Source organism: Fundulus heteroclitus, unplaced genomic scaffold, assembly GCF_011125445.2.
Source record: "Fundulus heteroclitus isolate FHET01 unplaced genomic scaffold, MU-UCD_Fhet_4.1 scaffold_86, whole genome shotgun sequence".
In the NCBI taxonomy this organism is placed as follows: Eukaryota; Metazoa; Chordata; class Actinopteri; order Cyprinodontiformes; family Fundulidae; genus Fundulus; species Fundulus heteroclitus.
This window is the reverse complement of record NW_023397318.1, coordinates 521,506-544,535: the sequence shown is the minus strand read 5'-3', so window position 1 is coordinate 544,535 and position 23,030 is coordinate 521,506. Positions and strand designations below refer to the sequence as shown.

The following is a 23,030-nucleotide window of genomic DNA, read 5'->3' as shown; positions in this document are numbered from 1 at the left end:
TGCAGCTGTTCTTGTCTCTTGAAAATGACCTCAACTTAATCTGAAGCATTGGGCATCCACAATTCAGAATTATAGCTGTGTAAATAACATTTTATTAGAATTATAGATAACCATGTGATCTCCCATTTAGGGTGCAACAGATCCAGTTACTTGGTCGTGATATGAAAGGACCAGCCCACGACAAGCTGTGGAATCAGTTGGAGGCAGAGATTCACCTCCACCGGCATAAAACAGTCATCCGTGCATGCCGAGGTCGCAGTGACCCAAAAAAGGCTCTTCCCTCTCCTGTGGGACATGTAAGTTTAAAAATACGCAGAAGCTAAAGGCTTAGTTTTCATAAAATGTGAATAAAATATTGTTTCACAGATGTCGCCATGTTGTTTACACTGCAATGCATTCTAGGTAAATGACATATACTAGGTCCTAGCGCTAGCTTCATCATGCCTTAACGGCAATGAGTAACGTCAGACATTTTCAGTTTGAACCGGAGCGCGTTGAAATTGATGACAATGTAATAATAATTATAAAACAGTGAATGGCACGTACCGCTCATAGAACGGTGATCTGGCAAGTAGTGCTCTGTGTCTGGTGTCAGGTCCCATAACACTTGCTTAGGTTTTGATCGGTCTGGTCTTCAGTTCGTCAACTGTTTTTGGTCTGGTCTTCGGTCCGGTGTCGGGTCCGTGATTTCACGGACCCGGCGGCAGTGGCAGTACCATCATTATTTAAAAAGCTTCTGGTGTTGCCTGTCTCTGATGTTTCTCCCAGCATCTTGCTCACAAGGTGTTAGGTGTAGGCGCTTTAAGGAAAAAATAATCTGCATGGCAGTTGGTTTTAGGTTGTGAGGGTTACGTCCACCTGTTAGCTCATTCATCAATTTGTTGGTAAAATGAGTCAAAGTCTTCTGGAGAGAATTGTTGAATGTGGGTCCTTTTTGTAAGTTGTGTTCTTCCAATGGCGCTCTTCTTTTTTTTTTTTTTATGTGAGAAGGCATTAAGACTCACCTCACTTTTTTTCTATAAGTTTACACCAGTCAAACGCAATATGATAAAAAACAACTTGGGTAATGTTAACCTTCCTGTGTTATCTTTGTAGGTTCCAGTCCAGTAGAACCTAACTGCGTCATCAACCCAGTATGCATTGTGCAGGTGAAAAGATGGCGACCTCCATGGATGACAAATATAACAAAGAATATACAATTTTTTAAGTAATTGAGTTTTTACGCATCACAAACGGCAAATTTTAAGTTAATTGGAAAATTACAACATATTTAGAGTGGGAGTGGGGGTCAGGGAGCCAGGCGTTAGTATCTTGGAGAGAAAACTCTGTCACTGGGGTCCCTGAGCAAGACCCTTGACCACAAGTTTCTCTCTGTGGGCCATTCGGGGTGGCAGCACACTGCTCCCTAAGGGATAGGTTAAAGGTTGGCACAAATGTTTGGGGCTTTAAAGGGAAGTTCTATTATTACTATTATTGTTATCTTTTTTATCACAGGATCCTGACTCTTTGAAGAAAACCCAAGGAGTGGGCCCCATCAGAAAGGTGGCGCTCCTGAAAGAGGATCACGAAGGCCTGGGAATCTCCATTACAGTAAAATAACTTTTTCTAACTAGGAACACACACGTTTCTATTTCTACCTATATGTATTTTGTATTGACTTAACCATTGCAAGGTATTAATATTTTATTAAAAACCGTCCGTCCATCCGTCCATCTTCTTCCGCTTATCCGGGGTCGGGTCGCGGGGGTAGCAGCTTCAGTAGGGAGGCCCAGACGTCCCTCTCCCCGGCCACTTGGGCCAGCTTCTCAGGAGGAATCCCAAGGCGTTCCCAGGCCAGCCGGGAGACATAGTCCCTCCAGCGTGTCCTGGGTCTTCCCCTGGGCCTCCTCCCGGTGGGACGTGCCCGGAACACCTCACCAGGGAGGCGTCCAGGAGGCATCCTGACCAGATGCCCGAGCCACCTCAACTGGCTCCTCTCGACGTGGAGGAGAAGCGGCTCTACTCTGAGTCCTCCCCGGATGACTGAGCTCCTCACCCTATCTCTAAGGGAGAGCCCAGACACACTACGGAGAAAACTCATTTCAGCCGCTTGTATCCGGGATCTCGTTCTTTCGGTCACGACCCAAAGCTCGTGACCATAGATGAGGGTAGGAACGTAGATCAACCGGTAAATCGAGAGCTTCGCCTTTTGGCTCAGCTCTCTCTTCACCACAACGGATCGGTACAGCGCCCGCTTCACAGCAGACGCTGCACCAATCCGCCTGTCGATCTCCCGCTCCATCCTCCCCTCATTCGTGAACAAGACCCCAAGATACTTGAACTCCTCCACTAGGGGCAGCACATCCTCCCCAACCCGGAGAAGGCACTCTACCCTTTTCCGGTTCAAGACCATGGTCTCGGATTTGGAGGCACTGATTTTCATCCCGGCCGCTTCGCACTCGGCTGCGAACCGCTCCAGTGAGAGCTGTAGATCACGCCCTGATGAAGCCAATAGGACCACGTCATCCGCGAATAGCAGAGACGCAATCCTAAGGCCACCAAAACGGATCCCCTCAACACCTTGGCTGCGCCTAGAAATTCTGTCCATAAAAGTTATGAACAGAATCGGTGACAAAGGGCAGCCTTGGCGGAGTCCAACTCTCACCGGAAACGAGTCCGACTTACTGCCGGCAATGCGGACCAGACTCTGACACCGGTCGTACAGAGACCTGACAGCCCTTATTAAAGGGTCCGGTACTCCATACTCCCGGAGTACCCCCCACAGGATCCCTCGGGGGACACGGTCGAATGCCTTCTCCAGATCCACAAAGCACATGTAGACTGGTTGGGCAAACTCCCATGCCCCCTCCAGAATCCTGCTGAGGGTATAGAGCTGATCCAGTGTTCCACGGCCAGGACGAAAACCACACTGCTCTTCCTGAATCCGAGATTCGACTATCCGACGGACCCTCCTTTCCAGAACCCCCGAATAGACCTTACCAGGGAGGCTTAAGAGTGTGATTCCTCTGTAGTTGGAACACACCCTCCGGTCCCCCTTTTTAAATAGGGGGACCACCACCCCAGTCTGCCAATCCAGGGGAACTGCCCCCGATGTCCACGCAATGTTGCAGAGCCGCGTTAACCAACACAGCCCCACAACATCCAGAGCCTTAAGGTACTCCGGGCGAATCTCATCCACCCCCGGGGCCTTGCCACCGAGGAGCTTTTTAACAACCTCGGCAACCTCAGCACCAGAGATGGGAGAACCTGACCCAGAGTCCTCAGGCTCTGCTTCCGCAATGGAAGACGTGTTGGTGGGATTAAGGAGGTCTTCGAAGTATTCCGCCCACCGAAACACAACGTCCCGAGTCGAGGTCAGCAGCACACCACCCCCACTGTAAACAGTGTTGGTACTGCACTGCTTCCCCCTCCTGAGACGCCTTATAGTGGACCAGAATCGCTTCGAAGCCGTACGGAAGTCTTTCTCCATGGCCTCTCCGAACTCTTCCCACGCCCGAGTTTTTGCCTCGGCGACCAGCCGAGCCGCCTGCCGCTTCGACTGCCGGTACACATCAGCTGCTTCCGGAGTCCCACAGGCCAAAAAAGCCCGATAGGACTCCTTCTTCAGCTTGACGGCTTCCCTCACCGCTGGTGTCCACCAGCGGGTTCGAGGGTTGCCGCCGCGACATGCACCGACAACCTTGCGGCCACAGCTCCGACTAGCTGCCTCAGCAATAGAGGCGTGGAACATGGTCCATTCAGACTCAATGTCCCCCGCCTCCCTCGGGACGTGTTTGAAGTTCTCCCGGAGGTGGGAGTTAAAGCTCCGCCTCACAGGGGACTCCGCCAGACGTTCCCAGCAAACCCTCACAGTACGTTTGGGCCTGCCCGGTCGGACCGGCTTCCTCCCCCGCCATCGGAGCCAACTCACCACCAGGTAGTGATCGGTGGAGAGCTCCGCCCCTCTCTTCACCCGAGTGTCCAAGACATGCGGCCGCAGGTCAGATGAAACGACAACAAAGTCGATCATTGAACTGCGACCTAGGGTGTCCTGGTGCCAAGAGCACATATGGACACCCTTATGCTTGAACATGGTGTTTGTGATGGACAATCCATGACGAGCACAGAAGTCCAACAACAAAACACCACTCGAGTTCAGATCAGGTGGGCCATTCCTCCCAACCACGCCCCTCCAGGTCCCACTGTCATTGCCCACGTGAGCGTTGAAGTCCCCTAGCAAAACGAGGGAGTCCCCAGGAGGGGCACTCTCCAGTACCCCTTCCAAGGACTCCAAAAAGGGGTGGGTAATCTGAACTGCCGTTTGGCGCATAAGCGCAAACAACAGTCAGAACCCGTCCCCCCACACGAATGCGGAGGGAGGCCACCAGTGTCCGAAATTAACTTTATTCACCGGCCAAGTTGGCCGGTAGATGTAAAAATCAACCGGCCAGGCATATTTTTTACCGGCCAAAATATTAATTTTGACCAGACCTCAACTTTTATAAAAAGTTGAAATTATGTTAATTATGGGGGGCGTGGTTGGGGGCGTGGCTGACTGGAACCTGGAAGAGAAATCTTTGTTTCCTGAATTAAAAAAAATATATATATTGTAGTTGATTATAAAAGACACAATATGAATTATCAGATTCACATCCAGGCGATAAAAAACACTACAGATTATCATTATTCTATCCATGTTGGCCTTATTTGTGAATGAGGCAGAGTTTCATCAAGCCAGTACAGTCAGTGGGGGTTCTAGACCAAATGTAGCAGGGGGGGTCAGGGTGGGGCCAGTGTTTTTTCACAGGGGCACAGAACAAAAGATTTCGGGGGGGGGGGGAACTTAACAGGTCAACATTTCATCGTTTAAAATATTAAGTAAGCCAAAGAGCCAATTGTGGCTCTGGAACTGCAGGTTGCAGACCCCTGATCTTTTCTCAATACAGCGGGAGCTTAACGTGAAACAGCTCGATTTTAATTATTGTTATTTTTTTTATATTTATTTTTTAATTATTTTGTTATTTTATTATTGGGTAAAACCATAAACGAAAAAAATGCAACTGATCCAAATGACCAGTCAGTCACGTTATCTTTGTCAGCATTTATCATCCTAAGAAATGTAACATCATGTTTTTAGTACAGGGGCCATAACAGGGGCAAGGAACAGTTCTACATGGGCATAGGCCCCTGTTGGCCCCTGTTCAGAACCGCCCCTGTGTATGGTTCAAAATTTCCCCCTCAGCTGCAACACTTAAAGCACTCAGGGTTCTTTACGCTGATCTCGCTGCTGGATTTTACCCTCGTGCGCTGCGCCCCCGATGTTACAGGTTACATGTAACGTAATTTTGCGCACCTGAATTCAAGCGCAACGTACCACGCCCACCGAAGCACCGCTGGTTCTGTGTCGTTAAAAACAAAAGAACATGAAATACAGTTACCGACTCTCCTACTGACTTTAATTGGGACATTTTGGTACGAGTGGAAGGACATTAAACGTAGTGATTCATGTTTTGAAGGCTGGCCGCTGATAAAAGCACCTTGCTCCGAGAGGGGGCGGGGGAGACGCAGTAACAGCGGTGAAGCACAGAGCCGCAGCGCAGGTAGTTAAAAAAAAATCTGAATAAATAAGAACGAAACTTATAAACAGACTAATTGGCGTTTTGGACTGTATCTGGTTAGCAGATCTGTTTTCTGATCCAGCGTTCAGCCATGACTGGTTCTGAATGTGAAAGAAGCTGAACCAGCACCGCAGAAGGCGGGTCTAGACTGAGCTCTGGATGGACAGAGCTGTGAACGGATCGTATGGGTTTTGTTATTTTTATGTTACTTTTATTTTATTTGGTACAAACATTTACTCGCCATGTGGCAGCTAGCCCTCTGAAATTCACTCGCTAAACGGGAAATTTACTCGCATTTGGCGACTGGCGAGTGTTAATTTCGGACCCTGGAGGCCACCCTCTCGTTCACCGGGGAAAACCCCAACGTGCAGGCACCGAGATGGGGGGCAACAAGTATGCCAACCCCAGCTCGGCACCTCTCACCATGGGCAACTCCAGAGTGGAAGAATGTCCAGCCCCTCTCAAGGAGACTGGTTCCGGAGCCAGAGCGGCGCGTCGAGGTGAGTCCGACTATCTCTAGTCAGAACCTCTCGACCTCGCGCACAAGCTCAGGCTCCTTCCCCACCAGAGAGGTGACATTCCACGTCCCAAGAGCCAGCTTCTGCAGCCGAGGATCGGAACGCCAAGGTCCCCGCCCTCTACTGCTACCCGTTACACAATGCACCCTACCCCTTTGGCCCCTCCGACAGGTGGTGAGCCCGTCGGAAGGGGGACCCATGTCACCTCTTCGGGCTGAGCCCGGCCGGGCTCCATGGGCAAAAGCCCGGCCACCAGACGCTCGCCAACGTGCTCCACCTCCAGGCCTGGCTCCAGAGTGGGGCCCCGGTGACCCGCGTCCGGGCGAGGGAACACGAGGTCCAATAGTCTTACTCATCATTAGGGCATTTTGGGCTGCGCTTTGTCTGGTCCCTCACCTAGGACCTGTCTGCCTTGGGTGACCCTACCAGGGGCTTAAAGCCCCTGACAGCATAGCTCCTAGGATCATTGGGACACTCAAACCCCTCCACCACGGTAAGGTGGCAGCCCAGGGAGGGGCTGCCACCTTATTAAAAACCTATTAAAATTATTTATATTTCAATCCAGTTTATCTATAAAGCCACAGTTTACAACACATGCCATCTAAAGGCACTTTACAGGCACTTCTGTCAAGTTATCAAAACCCCAGCTAGGACAGTCAGTCATAATAGGCAATAAGAAAGTGACAGTGAAAAGGAAAACTCCCCTTTAACAGAAGGAAATCTCCAGCAGAATCAGGCTCAGTGAACAGCCATCTGCCACAACCAACTGAGGATTTGAGAAGACAGAGCAGACACAAAAAGAACACAGAAGCACTGATCTAGGATTACTTTCTATGTTAGAAGGAAGTAGCAGGGTAATGGCAGTAGTAGCCCCATTAGTGGCTTCATATAGAAAAGAAACACAACTAAGCAGATGGACTCTGAGCCAGTATAGAGCCTCTAGACTTTTTTCAAGTCTAGAGGCTCAAAGTGAGCACATGCAGTTAGTAATAGTAAAAACTCAACCAATAGCTGTCTCTGAGAGAGAGAAAAGCCTGAACTCTGAAAGACAGGGACCATTGTACCATCTATAGGAGAACATGAAGATGTTGGCAGCAGAAGCTCAACCGATGCCCCTCTCCAGGACGATGTCACAGCTTAATAGCACGCAAGGCCAGGTGGAGCTACTGTGAAGAGAAAAACATGGAGAGAACATAAAGTTAAAAGCTGAAAAAACAGCAAGCAATACAAAACTGGAGAGTAGTAGGAGAATGTAGCACATTGAGGGAAAGTGAAGTGTATGTCCTCCATCACGCCTATAACAGCATAACTACAGAGATAGCTCAGGAAAACTTACGCCACTCTAACTATAAGTTTTTATCAAAAAGGAAAGTGTTAAACCTATTTTTAAAAACAGACAAGTTGTCTACCTCATGGACTAAAACTCGAAAACCCTGGTAATTCTAGTAAATAAAACTCAATCTGCATGGGATATGAATAATTTTTGGGTTACCTGTATATTGGCATATACATTTTTAATTACTATAAATTACATGAATTGTACATGCATAGTACATACTGGTTTATAACAAGTAACACCTTCAATCAGACATAATTTCTAGGTGCCACAATTTAGGTAATGGTATAAACTAAAAGATCAGCATCCAGGATGGACACATGTTGCTGCGTTAGTTTTACTTCTTTACTCATCAGTCTTTCGCGGTCTCTGACGGCTCACTCCCCAAACGAGCTCTCTTTTTTGGTAGAGGGAGAGTCTCCTCATCTGCAAGATAAACAATTTCAAATTAACTTTTTGTTTGGTTCTAAATAAAAAAAATAGTCAGGAAAATAAAATAGGTAGGTTGAGAAATCTAACCTGAAGACAGCTCAGAGTCCGAATCCGGTTGAAGGTCTATATCTTCTCCATCTGAATCACAAGGGCTGGCACTGCTCAGAATCAGTTCCAATGCCTCCTGAGCGGTCAACCTCTTATGCATTTTGTTTCTTGTGAACTAAATAGATGAAGCAGTCACCTATTTATCCTCCACAGCACAAAAGGTTGCATGCAAATTTGCATGTGCAAAGTCTCCCAGATCTCTTTTGCTACACCTTTTGCATGATTTTTTTGAGGTGGATCAACACAATTAATTTGGTTAGTTTTCTACTGTAGAGCTGCCTCCATCATAGATCGCACCCACCCCCAACATGGACTATTCACACGTACCTTCTGGCCTGACAGTACAGAAGTGTGGAATGCTTTTGTGAGTTCGGCCCCCCCCCCCCCCCCCCCCCCCTGCTGATTCCTCAGGCAATGGCCCTATTTACAATTAAACAAGGGATGCTAATTTGAGCCACCAGAGTCGTCAGTTTGGACTCAGGGTCTTTTGACCCTCTTTCGGGACTTCAGGGGGGAGGTCGAAAACCCTGGTAATTCTAGTAAATAAAACTCAATCTGCATGGGATATGAATAATTTTGGGGTTACCTGTATATTAGCATATACATTTTTAATTACTATAAATTACATGAATTGTACATACATAGTACATACTGGTTTATAACAAGTAACACCTTAAATCAGACATAATTTCTAGGTGCCACAATTTAGGTAATGGTATAAACTAAAAGATCAGCATCCAGGATGGACACATGTTGCTGCGTTAGTTTTACTTCTTTACTCATCAGTCTCCAATAGACCTGTCTTTATTAGAAAAAAATTGTACTTTATCTTTCAGCCAGCTACTGTACAGTGTCTTGCAAAATATTCATACCCTTTTAAACTTTAGCACAATATCTTGGGCTACAACAGCAAACTTTAGGACATTCTATAGTGATTTGAACCGAACGGAAAATTATACATAGTTTTCAATGGGTTTTTTTTAATTGGAAAATGTGATGTGATTCAAACTGAGCTTTTTGGCCTACTTGCAAAATGCAGTGTAGGAAAACTCACACTGCAAAGCACCCAGAACACACCACAGTGAAACACTGTGCTAGGAGCATCATGCTGTGAGGATCCCTCTCTTTAGCAGGTACAAGGAAGATGGTCAGAATACCAGAGAGGATAAAGCAAACTAAATACAGACAATCCTGGAAGATAACCTAGTGCAAAAGACTTGTGTCTGGGCCAAACATTTGCCTTCCAGAAGGACAACAATATGCAGCCAGAGATAAAACCAAATAGTTTAGATCAAACTATGTGTTAGAACAGTGGTTTTCAATAGGTGAGGCAAGCCTCCCCTTACCTGACTCCGCCAGATAGATTTGCTCCGCATATCCATCTGGAAACCTTCCGTTGAACTAATTTTGGGAAGGGGCGAAAATACTGGTTAGCTGATTGGCCTATGTTGGTGATAGACGGGCCAAATGAACCAATCAGATTCGTCGTCGCTCGTAACAGAGCGACGACGAAAACACAACCACAAGCCAAGCTACTCTTGCAGCTGCAGGTAAAGGCTCGTTAGCTCAGCAAAGAAATACTCTGTAATTCCGATAAAACTTGCTCGATAGCCACGCTAACGCTAGTTTCATCGGCTGAAGCCGCCATGTTCTTTAGGCTGAACTGACGCGCTTCCCGTTGCGTCACACCTCAACCCGCCTCAAAGCCAACGCTGATTGGACGTTCGTTTGGTGAACGGCTCCAAATTTTCTTCAACGGAGAGTATCCAGACTGATCTGCGAGTGAAACCTTGAAAACTCGCGAGATCAGGATGGTCTCACGAGGCTAAGCCTCCCCTGGGGGGCGCCAAAGAGTCACAGAGGAGGCGTGAAGAAATATAAGACAGCGCTGCCGCTCAACTCTGTGAAGCCGGTCATCAGCGAACGGGCTGCGTGATCAGTTCGGAGAGTATTTTGGAGAGGAGCCACTGGGAAACCAGTGGGTCAGAAACCCCTTCTCTTTCCCAACCACAGTCTGCCATGAACTGAGCATCCAAAAGGAGGAGGCTCTTGTTGAGCTCAGCTCAAATGTGGACTTAAAACAGAGACTGGTGGAAATGCTAATTATGCCATTCTGGCTGAGTGTCGGGAGCAAGTTTCCCCATGTGTCCGCCAAAGCCATGAGAGTCCTGATCCCCTCACCTCCACTTACCTGTGTGAATGTGGGTTTTCCACTCTCACCCTGATCAAAAACAAATACCGGTCGAGGCTACAAGTGCAGGATGACTTGGCTGCGCTTCTTCTGTTTCTTTCTTCTGTACAACCCCGCATCAAACAGCTTTGCGCATCAAAGGCATGTCCTCATTGTTGGCATTGAGAATGCTTGAGAACATGGTTGTTAAAATAGCAATAGGTTTAAATTGTGTATAATTAGCCTAAAAAGTAAATCGGAATATGGAATACGTTGACGTCTGTTAAATTCAGGTTATCTTTTTTATTAATATTATTTCAGTTGTCTCCTGTTGACGTGAGTTCAGTTTGACATTGGCGTCTGTTTAGTTCAGTTTGTCTGCTGCTGAAAACAATCGTTTTTGAATTTGCTTTAATGAATGAATTTTAAAAGTAGGCCGTCTGTCCGTGATGTGTCAATAAAAGTAGCCTCTAAGATGGAAATATTTGGATGGATATTTTATGAATGGGGGGGGGGCTTGGTTATCCTTACCTATTCCAAGGGGAGGCTCACATTCAGCAAATTTGAAAATACGTGTTAGAAAGACCACACAAAATCCTGACCTAAACCTTTACCATAAAAATGGAGTCAAGCGCATTAGGACTGGGCTTTGTTCCCCAGAAAGCCCATAGGTCTACACAGGGTTGGTAAATATACCAGAAAATGTCCTAAATCATTACCATTGACAAGTGTGTGCATTCACCTGCAGATGTCTACTTCTATTTCGAACCAATTTCACCAAAAATTTCTGATTACAAATCTATATAGAGAGGATTACCACATGTGAAATTAAATGTTGAGATGACAAATTTGCTTCTGTATTTAGTGCAAAAAGAGTGGTTTGCATCATTAGCTAACATGTTGGATGAACTTCAAGCCCTGACAAGGACTCAGCAAGAGTATTGGGAAGGCAGTATTATGTGTTTTACTGAGACATGGGTGCAGGATCATATCCCCAACTTGGGCAGGGTGATTAATCGGATATTGATCTTGATTACGATTTTAGTTTTCAACGATCATAAAAACATAATGATCAATATTTGTTATTTCTTAGTTGACTCTCGTGCTGTTATGTTTTGTGAATCCAGTGCCATGCCTGCATGCCACTATGCTGTAGACTCCTCCCACAACTCCTCCAGCCAACCGACGGGTGAAAAATTTCAAGCTCATACACGTTGACGTGCACACAAAGGTTTGCGATGCAACACAAGAAAGTTGAACAATGTTAAACTTTTGTCACATGGCGCTACAGCCATTTATCTGATCAGCTGTGAGGTGCGTCCCTAAAATGATGATATGCTCTTTGCTGATTCCTTGTCTCATATATAGGATGTACCCGGGGGTATTTTTCTTTTGTAGATAGACATAGATAGATAAAAGCAAGAATCAGCCAATTCCAACCGAAGCTTCTGACTCTTGATGCTTGTCAGTCACGGACTGCTTTGAAAATACCAAAACCCTCCAATTTCATAACCAATAAAATTTCTGGGAAACGAGCAATCCACCAGTGCGATTTAATACGCTGCCGTCACGTCTCATGAGTTGAGTCTTTTCCACGGTGGTGATGAAAATCATTAGTCGCTGTCATTGGTCACTCCCGGGAATGACTCTATTTGTCTAATCTTTTCAAAAATGTTTGAAATCCTAAGAAAACATTAACAACCATTGTTTATGTTCAATAAACTCGTCAAGTTGATGAATAATCTTGTTAAATAATCAAGATCTCAATTTCAATCAAAATAACCGTGATTATAATTTTTGCAATAATTGAGCAGCCCTAATCCCAGCTCCGTCTCCCTGCTGGGCTTCCTGACTATACAAGCAGACAGATTTAAAGAGCAGCAGGATAAGGAAAGGAAGTGGATTAGCAGTGCCTGTCAACAACAAATGGTGTTACCCAGCACGCGTTACTGTGAAGTGTTGTCTCTGCAGTCGAGATATTGAACTATTGGCAGTCAATATTATTTGCCAAAAGAGTTCACCAGGGTTGTTTTGTTGGTTGTTTACATACCACCGTTATCTGTTGCCGACAATGTATGTGATGTCATCAGTTCCTTTTATTGCTAAGATGCAAACACAACACCCCAATTCTTTTGTGGCAATATCTGGTGATTTTATTCACGCCTCACTCTGCTACACTCTCTGTCAGCTGCTCTACCAGAGAAAACAAGACACTGGATTTGTTTTACACAAATGTCAAGGATTCATATATTTCAAAATCAAAACTTCCCCTGGGGAAATCAGATCACAACCTTGTTTTTCTCTGCTCTGATTATAAACCCCTTGTCAAGAGACTACCTGTAAGAAAAAGGGCTGTGAGAATGCTGAAGAAGCCTTACAAGGTCTTTAAATTACCAATTGTATTTCTCTTTGCAAGTCACATGCAAGCCACATGGAGAGGACATAAAGGACAGAAGCAGCTCAAAGTCAAGATCAGGGATAGCAAGGAGGTGTATATGACAGGGTTTTCACGGGGCATTGAAAGTCATTAAAAGTCATTAAATGACATTTCTTAAAATTAAAGCCTTAATTGGCATTAAAAGTCATTAAATGTGATAATCTGTGGCATTAAAAATGCCTTATTTTTTTCTAAAAAATATGGTCATAAAAACAGTTTCATCAGATATATTATCAGATATAACTGATTCCTTGTGTTTGCGCGGAATTGCTTCTGGTTGATCGTAAAGCCGTATGTTTTTACAATGTTCGGAAAAGGAGCTCAAGGCGGAGAAAGAGCTAGAGAATGGGAAAATGCAAATTTCAACAAAAGCGAATGGAAAACACGGAATTCGGGACATGGCTGCAGCCTTTCGACGGTAAAGATGACGAAGAATTTTGCCGTGTTTGTAAAAAAAATTAAGCTTTGTACAATGGGTGTCGATGCTTCAGGAGCTCATATGAAGTCGGACAGTGTAGTCCAGGGTGTACGCGGGTATACAGCGCTTACATGTAGAAAGATAGATGGAGAGTGGACAGAGCAAATGAGCTGAACACATTCTTCAATAGGTTTAGTTCAGGAACAGGCTCGCCATCCTCCCCTCCTTTGACACACAGCTTTCCTGTCACAGGTCAGATGTTTTATCCTCTACCTCAGTCATGGACTCTTCTGCTTCTACTAGTTTGTCTTCAACCAAATCAAGAGATACTGCTGCTCCCTTCCCCTCCCAGTTTTCTGTTTCTAGAAGTCAGGTGAGGAGGCAGCCGTAGAGATTGAACCGGAACAAGGCTGCAGGTCCAGATGGTGTCAGCCCCAGAGTCCGGAAGGTCTGTGCAGAGCAACTCTGGGATTCTGCAGCGCCTCTTCAATCTAAGCAAACCAGCACATATCAGGACCCCTTGCAGTTTGCTTATCGCTGTGGGGTTGAAGTTGAAGACACTATCGTACACCTGCTTCAGCAAACCCACAGTCATCTGGACAAAGCAGACAGCACTATGACGATCATGTTTTTTGATTTCTCCAGTGCATTTAACACAATTAGGCTGATCTGCTTCGTTTGAAACTCCAGAAGACTCAGGTGGAGGCCTCAACAATCACCTGGATCAGAGACTACCTGAAAAATACACCACAGTTCGTGAGACTGAGGGACTGTGTGTCTAACTTGGTGGTCAACAGCTCTGGGGAGGACTGTGCTCTCGCTTTTCCTTTTCACTCTGTACACTTCAGACTTCTAGCACAAGTCTGACTCCTGTCATCTACTGAAATACTCTATACTAACCCTATACTGGTGTATCGAAGATGGTTAAGAAACTGAGTACAGAGAGCTGGTGGACCGCTTTGTGGGATGGTGTGGAAGCAATCATCTCTTTTTCAATGTGAACAAAACAAAGGTAATGATTGTAGATTTCAGAAGAAACAGGATTAGATCAAACCCAATTTCCATCTTGGGAGAAGAAGTTGAGGTGGTTGAGGAATATAAATACCTCTGTGTTCATTTAAACAACAGACTGGACTGGAGACACAACTGTGAAGCCATCTACAAGAAAGGAGGCTGTACTTTTTGAGGAAGCTTATGTCATTCAAGGTTTGAAGCAAGATAATGCATATCTTCCATAAGTCTGCTGTTGAGAGCGTTATCTCTTCTGCCATCATCTTTTGGAGCAGCAGCATCAGAGCCAGGGACCTAAAAAGACTCAACAACCTGATAAAGCAGGCTGGTTCTGTTCTGGGGACGAATGTGGAACCTCTGGAGACGATGATGCAAAGGATTTCACACAAAATCAAGAAAACTATGGACAGTCCTGAACATCCTTATCATGAAACTGTCATTGGAAAACAGAGTCTCTTCAGTCAAAGGCTTCCTCAGATTGGTTGTAAAACAGACCGCTACAGGAGATCTTTCCTACCCACAGCCATCACCATCTATAAATCCTTGACAAAAGGAGTTACTTCAACATTTATTTTCCCTTTGGGATAAATAAATTATTACTGAATTGAATTGATATTTAAACAAAAGTCAACTGTATAGTGAATATTTAAAACACAGTGTTTTTGGGGCCCCACTCTACACCTGCTACACACACACACACACACACACACACACACACACACACACACACCAAAAAAGTCAATTTAACTGTATACTTCATTCTCCTATGCCTTTTATTTTATTCAATTACCTGCTTTTTACAGAAATATTGTTTTTGTCTCTCGTTGTGTCTCTGCTCTGTCTTCTGTAACCCCCAGTCGATCGAGGCAGATGACCGTTCATACTGAGCCCGGTTCTGCCGGAGGTTTTCCTTCCCGTTAATGGGGAGTTTTTTATCCCACTGTCGCTTCATGCTTGCTCAGTATGAGGGATTGCAGCAAAGCCATGTACAATGCAGACAACTCTCCCTGTGGCTCTACGCTTCCCCAGGAGTGAATGCTGCTTGTCGGGACTTTGATGCAATCAACTGGTTTCCTTATATCGGAAATTTTTGACCAATCTGTATAATCTGACCCAATCTGTATAATATGATTGAAATTGACTTTGTAAAGTGCCTTGAGATGACATGTTTCATGATTTGGCGCTATATAAATAAAATTGAATTTAATTGAATTTTGTCCTCCAAACAAGTCTTAGATGACTTCACTTCATAAATGTGGTTAGACCCTCTGAATCTGCTAGTAGTTCATTTGCCATCTCTGAGAAAGGCTTCCTTTTTGCCATTAAACACACAACATTCACTCGATCAGAATCAGTAATTTTTTTTGGCCATAACGCGGGATCGTTGAAATTGACGGCGTGATCAGTCTCTGAGCCACTATGCTCAGACTATCCGATCGGGCAGCAAGCCCCCCGCCACCACCCCCAACCCACCAACCGGCACTGTCTCTGTTATCGGTAGGGATGGCTTTCTCTGCCTCTTCCTTAAACACACGCTGTCTCTCCCCCCGAAGGCACATGTTGCGACAGAAGAACTGCTATGTTGTCCTCCTTTCTCTCTGTCCACCAAGCTCCCCGCAAAGAAAATGTTTTTTTTCCCCCTTACACTAGCTAATGGATGCTATATTTTAAAACCACATTGCCAAGGTTTGTGGTTATTGGGATGCAATCTGAATCTGGTGTGAAGGAGACTAATTGCTTTATCTGTTTGCCTCATTTATAGGCCGCGTCTTTAATCACATCTGCTATATTTTGAGTTTATACTTTCTGATAGTAAAACACTACTATCTTATTTAATTCCTTAGCTTCTTGTGTTGTTTGTATGGAGTAGCTTGCCTATTTTCCCTTCTGCTTGTCTCCATTTTGTAGGCATCATGTTGAAATCTTTGGGTTTAAAATGTAACATTACAGGTTTTGTACATTTCACTTGTTAGTTTGACACAAGGACTGATCATTTCATGTCTGTGTTCTTTAGGGTGGGAAGGAGCACGGTGTTCCCATTCTAATTTCAGAGATCCATCCCAGCCAGCCTGCAGACAGATGTGGAGGTCTGCATGTTGGAGATGCCATCCTTGCTGTTAACAGCATCAATCTGCGAGACGCAAAGCACAAAGAGGCTGTCACCATTCTGTCTCAGCAGGTAACACCTCACTGTCTATGAGAACTGCTCGGTACCTGGAATGGTGTGTCCTTACTTGATGACCAGAAGGCACGAACAATTAAAGAATGATTTATTCATGAACAGTTGAACAGCTTGTGTGTTTAACATGCTCATTGTGGGTGTTTGTGACAGCGAGGACAAATTGAGTTTGAGGTCGTGTACGTGGCTCCGGAAGTGGACAGTGATGATGAGAATGTGGAGTATGAGGATGACAGTGGCCATCGGTACCGACTTTACCTAGATGAACTAGAGGACAGCAGCACAACAGCACAGCCAAGTAACAGCTCAGCATCACTTCAGGGTAAGAGGAAATAGGTTTATCAAATACAAGGTGCTTGGCAGAATCAAATTTAACTATGCTGCATTCCTTTTACCTTGGAACTCAGACCTGGGAAGTTGGAGATTATGTCATCTTCGAGTTGCGTTCCAGTTTCCTACTTTCCAATGTGACAGTAGGAAAAAACATAGATATGCACCAAAGCCTTTATTAAATGTACAAATACAGCCAACCTGAGTCTCAGAATGTATTTTGACTCCCTTTTAATTGCTAAGTCTTTGTCTATTTTTAAGCCATGCTGAACTGTTCAACTGAACATGAAACATTAAACGAAAACAGGGTGATTCTTCGTTGCTGAAGATATATGAATCACAGCAAATCTGTACTTCTTTGTTTTTTTTTAACAAATCTGATGATTTTTTTTACTAAGTTGTTGGCAAGAATATGCATACATACACTCCTTGCATGTTGAATCAAAGCTGAGCTCTCTGCTTTCAGTTTTTCAGTCACACTTTTACTTACTGTTACTTTTACACTAAAATGCACTAAGTTGCCTCAAAATATACTGCTGAAAAAATAAAAGGAACGCTTAAAGGGGAAGTCCCGTCAAAAAGGATAAATCAGTGGATCATTAGCTATAACTAAAACTAATACGTTTGTGGTGATTTAATGAATTTAGCGTTAATCGGTAAAGAAATAAAAACATAAATTAAACAAAAAGACATTGCTTATTTTAACTCTAATCCTATGGCAGGAGCTTCAGTACGTTATGAGGTGGAGGGATATTTCGGCTGGTGTCTGAAGTGCGGCAGTGTCACTTAGTTCAGAGCTGAAACAATCCACTTCACTTTCTCAAACAAGCACAAAAAACTGCAACCCGCAACTCATGAAATTAAGAAGCGACTTTAGAAAAAAGAAGACCAATGTCGCATAAAATAAGTGGGCTTCGCAACAGTGAGCACGGGCCTGTTATGCAAGTCTCTAGCAATTTTAGTACAATGTAAACCGAGGGGAAAAAAAAAAAACAGTCCGGAAGCCGTGGTGGGGGAAAAAAACAATAATGCTGTTAACACGTGTTAAAGAAGGCGCCGTTATTGTCAAACAATAACACGTTAAAACTGATAGCACTAATTTTAATTGATATTGACCCTGAGATATTTCATCGGCAAGAAGAACAAACTGAGAAGAATAACAACAAAAATAAGGAGACGGCTGTAGTGCCGCAGCAGACAGATTCAACTCACATCGTCCCTTTTTGGTCTCCTTGGCTCAAACTGGTACAGATTAGATTAGATTTGATTCAACTTTAATGTCATTACACAGGTACAGGTACAAGGCAACGAAATGCAGTTTAGGTCTAACCAGAAGTGCAATAGCAGCAAGTGTAGGATAAATAATGGTTCCATAAGTACAGGGGCCCTACAGCTGGATTCCATCAAAAGTCCAGTTGCTGTCAAGAAACTCTTCTAAAAAAATTCATATCGCTATCAGATGATGATGACTCCCATCGCTGTCGCTAATTAATCCATCACTCTCTGCTTCGTATAGAGCACTGGTCATCGCCATCTTGGACAATAGCGCGTAGTGACACACACAACAAATAGAGCCTTGGATGACACCAGGCTATATAGCCTCTGAGTGGTCATCCGGCATCACAGGTGTGACTCTGTTGGTATAATTACTCAAACTGCGCATGCCAGAAGGGAACATTCAGTGCTTTCAGTACCACCCTCTGGCAGTCAGGAGAGATGAAATAGAACACACCACTTCTTTAAGATGAGTATAAACAAGTTGATGAGTATTGAATTATGTTCACTTGAAATGTAGCATTTTTTGGTGTACATATTTAATGATAGATATCCACATTGCACTTTGTATTTCTATGTATATTGTGTTTTTAATGATTATTGTCTTGTGCTCTTTCACTGTGCCTTTAAATTGCCCCTCATGGACAAAAAAGTAAATTTTGCCCTACTTGATGTATGTTTTTCTATACGTTCCACAAGCATAGCTCAGAATTCTATTCTATATTTTGATGAAGAACTACAGTTTTCTGCTTTTAACTAATCTTTTTTCCCATTTTTCAGCTTTGGAGAAGATGTCGCTGAGCAATGGACCAGAGAATGGAAATCTTGGGATGTCGTCTCAGACAAATCCACAGGAAACTCCTTCAAAGCCATCAGGAAATGACTACTCTTCATAAAATGGACAAGAACTGAAAACAGTTCACTGACAATCTGAGGAACTTGGAGGAAACCGACTTTTAATGTCCATTTTGCCAGTTTCCACTCCTGACATAGACAAAGTGGAGTTTGTGGGTTGGGGCCCCTTGATCTTACTGTGCTTTTTAATGTGAAAGTCAGTGTTTGATGCTGTGGTAACGGGAGTGGGGATATGTTTTAGTTATGGTAGCTGACAGGATAACACTTTGAGAGAGAAAGAGGCACAGACATAAAAGTGGATTAATTTAATCTCTTCATTATTTAATATATTTCAGGAGTCACTGTCTGGGGAGACATGGAGTGTTTTTCTTCATTATCAGTTACAAATATTGTTATGAGGAACTATTTTCAAGAAATTATGCGAAAATAAAAGAAGGAAAAGGGAGTTAGAAAAGTAGAAAAACGTTCACGAACTCATTTAGACTACAAATATGTTCACACTTCGCCTGGGTTTAGGTTTTATCTTATTTTTGAAAAGTTACTGTAGCACATGTTTTTGTGCGTAAATTCAATAGGATGTGCCCTTTGGTGACCGGTCATGTCCTTCAGTAACTCTTAGGGCAACAACTGGCCTCTTGCAGGTTGTTGATAGTACCTTGGATGCAATCCTTTTATGTGATCTTGTCAAATATTTGTCTTTTCTTGAGTTTTCTTTAAAGCAAATAACTTCAAAGACGTCACATATTGTATTCTCTGAGAAGATCAATGAAAGTTCACAAATCTGTCCCACCATATTTAGTTGGTCGTTGAAAGCCCGGAAGGTCAGTGTTGTCATTACCCACTGTATCACATGTTATAAATATCTCTAGAAGAAACCAGTATCCATCCCAGTTATTAATAGGTATATAATCTTGTTTGTTTTCTGTTTGACATTGGTATACCTTTTAGATATGTTGTATTTTATTGTTATTTCTAACACTGTTGGTTATGTGGAAACACATAACCAACAATAGAAGCAAATCCACCAAAACAGCCCCCTCCAAACTAAGAGCAGGAAGGTTGAATGCATCCCAGCTTTACAAAGCTCCCTCTTCTGCACTCTGCATCCCTTATAAATTCAGCCAAATCATTCATTATCCACCTGCTTGTTTTTGACTTAAATAAACCATATATTTGTTGTAACGCTTATCCAAACCTTGGTGTAGTTTGTCAGCTTTGATTTGTGGACTCTGTTTGAAAACGCTCCCCAAAAAATATTTTTTTATCTGTAGCAATGTTTGCTGAAGATCAGGATAAATAATGATGTTTCTCTTGTATGGTTTTGTTTCTGTTTAACAAACTTGAAGTATCCTGAAATGGAAACCCTGATATGATGGAGCCATCATACAGATGCAAAGGCTGACAAACACACAGACTTCTAAAAGCAGCATTTCTGCATTTGGCTTTAATACACAGATCTATATAGACCTGTTGTTCATGTTGGCGGTAATGACACCCGATTACACCAATTGGAGGTCACTAAAGTTAGTGTTGCTTCAGTGTGTAAGTTTGCAATGTCGGACTCCATAATTTTCTCTAGTCGCCTACCTGATCTGACCAGTGATGACATGTTTAGCTGCATGTCACCATTCAACCACTGGTTGCCTAGGTGGTGTCCTGAAAACAATGTGGGCTACACTGATAACTGGTGAACTTGGAACCCAAAGGGTTTCATTATAGTAGATCTTTATCAGAAAATGCTGTATCAAACTGTAAAGAGTCTGTCCCCCTTTTAATTTTATCAGTATCACAGAAATACCCAGGAGAGTGAGGCAATGTTCTTCGCATTCACAAATTGCTGCTTTTGTTGATGGTGTCACTTCCTTGTTGCGTTTTGCATTAGACAACGTAGCTCCCTTGAAAAAGAAGGTGACTATTCACAGGAAGCTGGCTCCCTCGTTTAATTTAGAGCTGGTAATGGAAGAAAACTGGAGAGAATATGGCGCTCTACACATCTACAGAATCTTACCTAATCTGGAAAAATGGTCTACTGTTGTAGACCCTTCGCTGGTTAGAGCAGCAAATATTTCATCATTAATAGAGGATGTAGCAAACACTCTTACATCTGAACTAGAATAGGGATGCTGGTTGAAGTGGCACCATGAATGGGAGATTCCAATTAGAGAATCAGGAGACTGGTGATTAACAACGGCAACTTTAATATAACTCCAAACACGGAACATGGTCCATAACAGGCTGAGTGGCATAATTACATGTGAAATATATGTTACATGTTGGGGCTCATGGAGCATATGAGTGTGGTCTATGAAAGAAACAAACATACAAAAAGTGCCTATGAGCCTAATTAGGACTTTCACTAAACAAATTAGCAAAACAGTTACAGAAATAAACAATCAGAACCCCAGCAAGCCCCATACAATCACTCCTGGATCAGTAGCAACAACACAAGTCGCGCAACTTCAACTACAGCAACTCTAAGCAACAGCAGTATTTACGAAATTAGCATTAGCATCAAATGCTAACAGCAATCATAATATCTTACCAGACCAGCAGGAAACACATATAGTGCAAATAACAGATTCACACTACAACAATACTAATAAAGAACAGTTAAAGAGTAAACTAATCTCTAAAGTTACTTTATTTTTCACGTACACAAATATCCACCATGAAATGACGACTCTCAGCATGTGTCACACTGTTACCGGTCCCGGTGGATGCAAGGAAACCCGGCTTTCTCTCAGTATTTCTTACAGGGGAGAATAAAAATAATCCTAGGTTTCTCTTTAGTACAGTTGGCAAACTTACCCAGAGTCATAGCTCTGTTGATCCATCCATTCCCTCAGCTCTTAGCAGTAATGACTTTATGGGATTCTTCAAAAATAAAATTGATTCTATTAAAAATAAAATCATTGGTATCCTCCCAAACATGATTACATCATTCTCAGTAAGTGAGGGAGTGTTGAAGCAATCAAAACCTGATTGATTGATTGAATTGTTTAGAAGCAGCGGAGCTTTCTAAGTTATCTAAAATTTCAGCTTCATCTAAACCTGCATGTTATAGACCCAATCCCAACCCAATCCAAGTTATTTAGGAAAAATATCCCCTTTGACTAATGCCCCCATTTTAGACATGATTAATCTATCCTTAGTAAATGGATACTGTATGTACAACAGACTTTTAAAATACTGGTTATTAAACCTTTACTTAAGAAACCCTCTCTTAATCAAGATGGCTTACTAAATTACAGACTGACAGATGAAGCTAATCTTCTTTTCCTATCTAAAATTCTTGAGAAAGTAGTTACTATTCAAGTAATTGAACATTTACAAATAAATGACCTATTTGAAGCCTTTCAGTCAATCTTCAGAGCTCATCATAGCACCAAAACAGCTCTGATGAAGCTCACTAATGATATTCTCATTGTCCTGTTAGATCTCAGTGCTGCATTCAATACAGTGGATCAAAATATTCTCATAGTTAGAATTGAGCATACTGTAGGGATGAAGGGAAGAGCATTAGGGTGGTTTAAATCTTATCTGTCTGACATATTCCAGTTTGTTCATATTTATATCTTCAAACTCTAGGGATACTTGTGGAGTACCACAGGGTTCAGTCCTTGAGGCGATTCTCTTTACTATACATTTGCTTCCAATTGGTAAAATTATCAGACAGCATGGGATTAATTTCCACTGTTATGCTGATGATAGTCCGGTATATTTATCCATAAATACTGATGAATCCAATCAATTACTTTGACTACAGGCATGTCTTGATGACATCAAAACCTGGATGACTTCGACTTCTGGTGGCGATGCGGCGAGGAGAAGACGCATGCGTAAGAGCTTGAGCTGATATCGGCCAATTTTACGTTTACACATTCCGTCAGAAGGCCTAACTTGTGGGAGTACGGTATAAACTAAGCAGCACAGTGAATAGAGGGAAAAATCCAAGGCTAACACACCGGGACCTAAAATCTACCAAATGATGATGTCGCAGTCACGAGCCAATGAGGCTAATGCTAACACTAGCATGGAGAAGCCCGCTGACGCAGAGACAGACTCATCGATCATAAACGAGATTCGTATTATGAACCGGGACCTTCAAGACAAAATACAACACGTCGGGGCAGACGTGACTACTATTAAAGACTGTTTGGACTCACTGAAATCCGATGTGACCAGCCTCAGCAGCAGGATTGGAGAAGCCAAAAAAAGTGTTGCAACTTGAAGATGAGAACGTGGCGCTCATTACGAGCACAGCTTAGCTGAAATCGAAAGTTGCACAGCTGGAAGGTCGGATTCAGTACCAAGAAAACTACAGCAGGAGAAATAATCTGAGGATTAAGGGTGTTCCGGAGCTC

At 43.4% G+C, this 23,030-nt stretch overlaps 1 protein-coding gene across 2 annotated transcripts in view; it reads left to right on the top strand.

The window, feature by feature from the left end:
• The window catches only part of LOC105920335 (golgi-associated PDZ and coiled-coil motif containing), a 35,319-nt gene extending 15,339 nt beyond the window's left edge, over positions 1-19,980 (top strand). For both annotated transcript variants that reach the window (XM_012855907.3, XM_036134611.1), the window contains 5 exons: positions 131-296; positions 1,495-1,590; positions 16,042-16,206; positions 16,360-16,528; positions 18,592-19,980. In XM_012855907.3, coding sequence (XP_012711361.3) covers positions 131-296; positions 1,495-1,590; positions 16,042-16,206; positions 16,360-16,528; positions 18,592-18,707 — 712 coding nt within the window. In that variant the 3' untranslated portion in view covers positions 18,708-19,980. The remainder of the gene's footprint in view (positions 1-130; positions 297-1,494; positions 1,591-16,041; positions 16,207-16,359; positions 16,529-18,591) is intronic.
• Positions 19,981-23,030: the final 3,050 nt, after the last annotated feature.